Consider the following 7318-nt stretch of genomic DNA (forward strand, 5'->3'; position numbering starts at 1 on the left):
ACAGAGAGATCGATTAACAACACATTGACAAACATTTGATGTAAACACCTAGAATATGCTTTGAATCATGATTGGCAGAAATGTACAGTTATAGTTAATGGGCTCAAACATGCAAATTGTCCAAAGGGATGATTCAAAATCATTTCTACTTTGAAACTAGCATATAGTAGAGACGTAGATATAGCCACAACATTACAGCATCTCACTTGAGCTACGTTACAACCTCAACTATTATCAATTATCTTACTTTCACGAGTTGAGGGCAGAATTGGCTACCCTAGCTTCTTAGCATCACAAAACAAAAGATTCAACAATAATGTTGAATAATATTAGTTGTGGTGGTGGCTAGTGCAATAAGCTGGCTAGCTGGGTTTGGGTGGGGGCTGATGGAAGGATGGATGGAAGGGGAAGGGGGGGAGGGCGCAGTGAATGACAGGAGAGGGCATGGGAATAAGCGGAGAATCAGTAGTGGTCAGGAAGAAGTAAGGGAACTGTTGCCTGGATACCAGAACAGACCTTAGTCTCGCCTCCACCATCGTTCCTCCACTCCAGGTAGCAATTAACAGCCGAGCTTCTCAAATGGTCCCCCACACTGACCCAACATATGGCAGGGGACTCCGCAACAGATAGCACTGGGCTACAGGGAAACCTACATCTGAAAACTAATTACGCCTGCTAATTACAGGGTAAAATATTCAGAACACCCTGTGGCATCTTTTTAGCAAACCTTCCGAGTCCCGGGAAACCACTCGTAAAACAAACTTGTCACTCCGCACTGAGATGATTTTGTTTTCTCCTCACAGTGTGAGCGCTCTTGTTTTCACAAGGAGGGATTTACTGCAGCGATAAAGACATTTTAAAAAAGTCCAAAGAATGGATGGTCTCACGTGATTAGAAAGAGAACCACTAAAGAGCTGGCTGAGTGCCTGCTTGCTGGCAGCTCAATAGACCTATTCTTCACTCAGCCTTTTGCATTTGTCAGCGTTATTCCCTCTGCTAGGATACCTCTGAGCTTTCAGGGATCATGCAAATATAAATCTGCTGCCAAATCAGGTAATTTATGAGGTACTACTTCAAAATCCAATAAATTATTTGAAGCTTCTAAAAGGCAGCTTCTGATGTCCTGTCCAGATTAAGGCAGATATTTCCAGAATGACCTTTTTCCTCTGTGCTTGGGCCTCTTGTCCACACGCAACTTTTAAAAACTTTGCTTTCTGTGTATCTGTGTATACATGTTAAAAAGGAGCATTTAGGAAATTACGGCATCACATCTTACTTTGCGCAAGCCCGCTGTTGCTTTGTTTAATGAGCATGTGCCAGAAACAACAACAATGACAGCTACATACGATTTCTCTACATTTGGTTAGCACGGCTAGGTCTAATTACGTGTCTGCAGCTAAATTCATCATTACTGCACCACATTACCGGCATTCACAGGAGTCTGCCTCACCAAATATTACTCCGCCCACAGCGCTTCTATGGTATTTGACGGAGCAGTGACTTTATCGCCACCTACAGGGCTGACATGCTTGTTTGAGCATTTTTGTGTTTTTGTCTGGACAGAGATATTTTTGTTTAACCGGAGCAGAAAATATCTGTTCAAATTGTTAAAATACAAAGCAGATTAACAATATGTAACCTGGATTAGTATCAATGCATAACATTGAAAACTGACATTTTAAATGAATATTTTCTTAATTTTAGAACATGACCCCAGCCAGTCTTTCTAGATGCACTAATATTTATCAGGTACTATGAATTATAGAATCTGCATATTTAGCCTCTTTATTTAGTTTGACTGATTTCTGGTTAGCATCCACAAAAAAAAATCTAGTTTTGCTTTGCAGACTAGTTATGTCTCAGGACTAAAAGAACTGTGTGTGTAAATGGTGTTTCATAAATGACTGAATTACACTGAAATTTGACATTTGGTGGGTTTGATTAAACTGAATAGAGTCCAGCCTTGTTGTCAGCATTGCAGATTCTAACATGAAGAGGAGTGAGGCACAAAGGAGAAGACCAACAGATCAGTACAGGTAGCCAGGAGCAGGAGGAGGAGGCGGGGAAGGGAGGAGGAAGAGTAGGGAGCTGAGGAAGGGTGAAGGAGGAGGGGTTTCATTAGTGGAAGGTGATAAACTTTGCAAACCTTCCAAACTTGTCCTTGCTGCATAGGAGAAGGGGGGGAAGCATTGGAACGGAGAGAAGAAGAGAAAAAATCAAAAACAAAGAGCCCACCCAGACAAACTGCTGCATCAGTGATCTACACACTCACAAATACATACACAATCACACACACTCACACGTCTTTGACAACTGTTTGTGTACAGGCATTTTCTGCATATCTGAGAGTTTCATTGAGCGATAGCCGGTCTCTCATTGCTTTTCAACACATAACACAACACATGCTGCGCCAACATGTGACGACATTAACACTTGTTTTAACGCACACCGAGTAACACAAGCTGTAGTTTGTCCCTACCTACGCACTGAGACACAATAAAAATAACGTTTCCATTTAAACATTGAGGACATGTGCTGAAATAATGAGGCTGACACTCAGCCGCCCCACTGCCTCAATACACTGAGCGGAGTGAGGACAAAGTTTGGTCCCTGCTGTTTTCACTGGCTGCGATATTGGCTCCACACTTCGGCTCCATGGCTGTTGCTTAGTAACAGATGATGCAGAGCTCCCTCATCGCTGACGCATCGTTGCTGCTGATGCTATCATACATGTTTAGATTTATCTTTTAATAGTTGCACTGAAGTGGAGCAGCACAATTCACTCATACCTGGACACAGTAAACCATGGCGCTGGTCTTGCCTGTAAAAAACAGCAGGGTTCTGTGGTGTATTCCAGGTCGTCTGTGATGGTGTTTAGAGGAATTTAGTCATAATTGTGAAAAGTGGACACTGGGTTTAGTCTGGTGGTGAGAGGCAGTAATCAGGATTAAATAAATAGATTTATGCTGTTGCAAAACAGCAGATTTTTTGTTGTAGTTCAGAGAAACAGAGCAAAAGAGCAACAATGAGCTGCTTAATAAGGGTTACTACTAATTATATGCACAGGCCAATACACTGGTTGCTATTATCTTATATTTACAGTACAGAAATACCAATTTAATAAATAATTTAGAAACAGTCTCTCTAATACCGAGTGTCTCCACCAGATAAAAATACAGGGATCTGCATCAAAACTGTTACCTCTGCCAAGAAGGTTGAGTTTCCACCCAAATCCATTTGCTCGTTATTTTATAAGAAGGATTTCTCAGGGAATAATTCATGAATCTTGATGAAAAAGTGGCATCAGACATATTTTGATGCAGCTTGATTTAAGGGGACTGTTGGTCGTTAGTGGAAGTATGGGCTCTACATTCTACTATATACCAATATAATGAGTAAGTTAATCAATTAGTTAACTATTTTGATATTCAACTAGTCCTTTCTGAGCACTGAGGAATAAAGGGAATCTCTCTGCAAACACTTTGTCACACAGCACACATTTAGAAGTCTGCTACAGTTCAAACCACAGATGTGCAGTAATGCCATGGAGGGAGTCTGCAGGTTTTCATCCAAACTAAACACTACAACAAGTGATTCCACAGATAGAACCACTTCTAGAACTCGTTCAACCAGAAGGCAGAGACTAAGCATCTTCAGTTTCCAGAGAAAACCTGCACACTCGCAGCCATAAATGGCACGACTACCCATTTGTTACTGAAATCCCTCCATCTGAGTTCTGTCTCTTCAATCCAAACAGATTAAAGACAAATATTTCATGTTCCACAATTTCCCGGAGGAATGTGTCATTCATACCATGAGAAATTGATGGGGGTTTCAGGCAACTTGGCCTTAACAGCTCATAAAATGCCCCCGAAATTAAAAATGATGAGCAAAAAATGCCCCGAGTAAATCAGGAGTGCCCTTCATTAAATGTCAACCTGTAATTATTCATTGAGTTAAGTGAGTAATGACCAGGCTGCCATGTTTCCCTGTGTGTGTTCTGGGCAGTGCAAAGGCTCCAGTAATTAAACAAAAATCAAGCAGAAGAAACCACACAGTGAGTGAAAGAAGGAAATCCGGATCTCACAGGATCCATTGTTAAAAAAAGTATTACAGAACAGTAGAGGTGGAAAAATAGTTGGAAAGAAGTAAAGGGTGATACCATCTTCAGAGTACCAGCAGCAGTAGGCAAGACCACTGGTACACTGCATTACACACTCTTACTACACACTCACTGAGCACTTTATCAGGAACACCACACTAATACTGAGTAGTTACTCTCTTCGCTCTTAAAACAGTCTCCGATCTTCATGGCATAAATTCCACAAGATGTCGGACATGTTGATGTCTCATCGCATCTGTTTTGCAGATTTATCAGCGGCGCACTCCTGTTTTGTACGTCTCAAAGGTGTGCTGAACTCAGCAATGTTTATGAAACCTGTTCTAGACAACTTGCTTTGTCTCAAGATGCATTATTCTGCTGGAAGTAGCCATAAGAAGATGGTCAACTGTGGTCCAGGAGAAGTCGATGTGTGAATCCAGTAGGGGATCCCCTGCTGGATTCACCGCAAGCGGTAACGCTTCTAACGCGCGACAGACGCAAAAATGAAAAAACAAACAAAAATCTCCCGGTGAATAGCGGTTACACACGTGTAGAAGAAACCGACGAAATTGTCAAGAGAGTTTGCGTTGATAAGAGCTGACGACTTCTTTGTGTTGTTAAGAAAAACACGTGACCTCCACGTTGACTTGTATCTGCAGGATTTCATGCATTGCACTGCTGCCATGTTATTGGCTGATTGGTTAAGTACAAGCATATGCAGATTTGAAGGTTTTCCTAATAAAGTGCTCAGGTAGAGTGTAAGCAAAATTCCCAACTGAAACCTCATATAACTACCGTAAAATATATGCACTCTAATTACACAATCTCTGTCTTAACTGAGATTGTGTAATTTTCAACTTACCTACTTTTATAGACATTTAAAACTAACACCTGAAAGTAGCAGAACAAGCTCGAGCCTGGTGATGGTTGTAGAGCAATTACATCTACAGCATCTAAATTTACAGGTGTTAGGTTTGTTGTTTCTCTCTGTTTCCCCCTGTGGATATAATCAATCCTACTGCTGGTATTTAGAGAACCGAAAAGGTAATAAGATCCTTTCTCTTGGTTTAAGCTTTACATTGAGGAACTAACCTGCTTTGTACTTGCTGTCATGATGAATTGGAAAAAGTATATTTTTCACTAACTGCATAACAGCTTAGGAGACTATGGGATTTACCTGATTATAAGCAAGATTAAGTAACATAAATACATGTAAGCGCTGTGTGCAAGACAAAGATATGATGTTAGAAGGTCCACAGGCTGAAAGATAAGCACAGCAAAGAAAAACTTTAATGCCGCTCAGCCAGGATTAGCAAAGGTGACTGTTAAGGGAAATTTAAGGAGCAGATTTAAAGGTTAACTGCAGCTAATCGGTGGGTATGTAATGGGTGACAATACTTGAAATGGAAAAGAACTTTTACAGTGATCTTGGATGATAATAATACCGTTAGTGAACATGAATTGCTCTCTCCCAAAGGCAGAAACCAAACAACCGAGTCTGTCACCTGTGTTTTTATTAAGAAATAATGAAGCTACTCCACTGATGATAAATTGGAGACAAGTTTTGTGAGCGCTTCATCTGGGAATCACTTAAGAAATTTCCCGAAAATAAAAGGGATCAAACTAGTCTCCAAATGGCCATTGAGGGAGCCAGAGTGAGCACTGCTGATCGTACTGTATCACAAATTATATCCCCGGTTCTTTCATTTCTGGCTTTGGGATGCAGATGCTAGAGGATGCTGGGAGGTTTGCTAATATTCACAAGGTAAAAAGAAAGCAACAAAAAAAAAATAATACAAAAACATATGAACACCATTACAGGGTGGATATGTTCAGAAGCATTATGGTGAGGCGGAGCAGGGGAGATATGAGGATGGTGGGACGGACAGAAAGAAAAGGGAAGGAAGGAGGGAGGAGAGGAAGGGCGGATTAAGAAGAGCAATCAGCAGCAAAATCTCTGATCGTGTCTCAAACTGTCCTAAAACTTCTACACAAACTAAAAACACACTTGTGTTGACAGTGGGGGAAAAAAATCATTTGCTGATATTTTTTTTCTGCCGATGAGTATAAATATAAATATAAAATCTGATAATAGACTCAACAAAAATCCTGAGGCTTTACGAATAGCAGTTGAATAGCTGAACAGTAACAGAGTACACAAAATGCCAATAGTTAGGACACAGTATTGGCTTTCAGACATTCTAACATCTACTCTGTGTACTCTCTAAAACTTCATCAGTGACCTCTTTCACTCTCTCCCTCTTGTTCTTTATTCATCATACACACCCAAGCACAAAGGCTCGTCCCACACAGACAGACCCAGTACTCTTTTTTTCCTCCCACACACAAACCATTGAGCATCACATTGAAGAGTCAGTAACATTAATAATTGTGTTACATTTCATATAAATGTGTATATTGCACTGGGACAGTGTATGAAAAAAGTTATTTAGAATAACTGGTGGAATTAGTTCATCAATCAATCCACAAGTCCATCATGGTTCCAAGATTCATCATCTTAAATTATTTAAGTAAGTAAGAATTAAGCTATATTCTAGTACATTTGATTATTTGGATTTTTTTGCTACTGGTCTAAATTTAGTCATCATATTGAATTCTTACAACCAGTGGTGGACAAAGTATTCAGATCATTACTCAAGTAAAAGTATCAATACAACAATGTAAAAACAGGGGTATTATCAGCTAAATATACTTGAAATGAAGAAGAAAAGTACAAATTATGCAGTTAAGTATCCCCTGTGACTGACGTATTATTATATATATCTACTATAAGATTGTTAAAACTGATGGGCAATGAATCTGAGGGGTTTTAAGATCATTAATAAAAGATAAAGTAAAAACAAATGGTGAACGTTTCTCTAATGTTTAACCTTATATGAAATATTGTTCCTCTGTCATTTAAATGAAACCAAGTGAGAGGCTGAATTTATGCCTTTTTGGTGGAATTGCAAATATCAGAAACATAACAAGGAGCATGTTTTTATGACAGAGGTCGAAAGCCAAACACTTGTTTAATCTCTGTAGCTTATTCTATGTAGTTGGGTCAAACTTATTTCCCTCTGAAACCTTGTGGAGTTGATAAATATAGAAGTAATATATGTTTATATACTGCCCGTAGTTTTTACGTCTGTGCTTCTGCTTTGTATGTTTCAGTTAGTGCGACAATCCAGTAGAAGCTGTCATCACTGCATATTT

At 39.7% G+C, this 7318-nt stretch overlaps 1 protein-coding gene across 4 annotated transcripts in view; it reads right to left on the minus strand.

The window, feature by feature from the left end:
* The window catches only part of nckap1 (NCK-associated protein 1), a 28120-nt gene that overhangs the window by 19051 nt on the left and 1751 nt on the right, over window positions 1-7318 (minus strand). For 2 of the 4 annotated variants that reach the window (XM_035171675.2, XM_035171674.2), the window contains exon 2: window positions 2147-2164. The exons of the other annotated variants lie outside the window; for them this stretch is intronic. In XM_035171675.2, coding sequence (XP_035027566.1) covers window positions 2147-2164 — 18 coding nt within the window. The remainder of the gene's footprint in view (window positions 1-2146; window positions 2165-7318) is intronic. 4 annotated transcript variants of the gene reach the window in all.

Source organism: Hippoglossus stenolepis, chromosome 12 (genome assembly GCF_022539355.2).
Source record: "Hippoglossus stenolepis isolate QCI-W04-F060 chromosome 12, HSTE1.2, whole genome shotgun sequence".
In the NCBI taxonomy this organism is placed as follows: Eukaryota; Metazoa; Chordata; class Actinopteri; order Pleuronectiformes; family Pleuronectidae; genus Hippoglossus; species Hippoglossus stenolepis.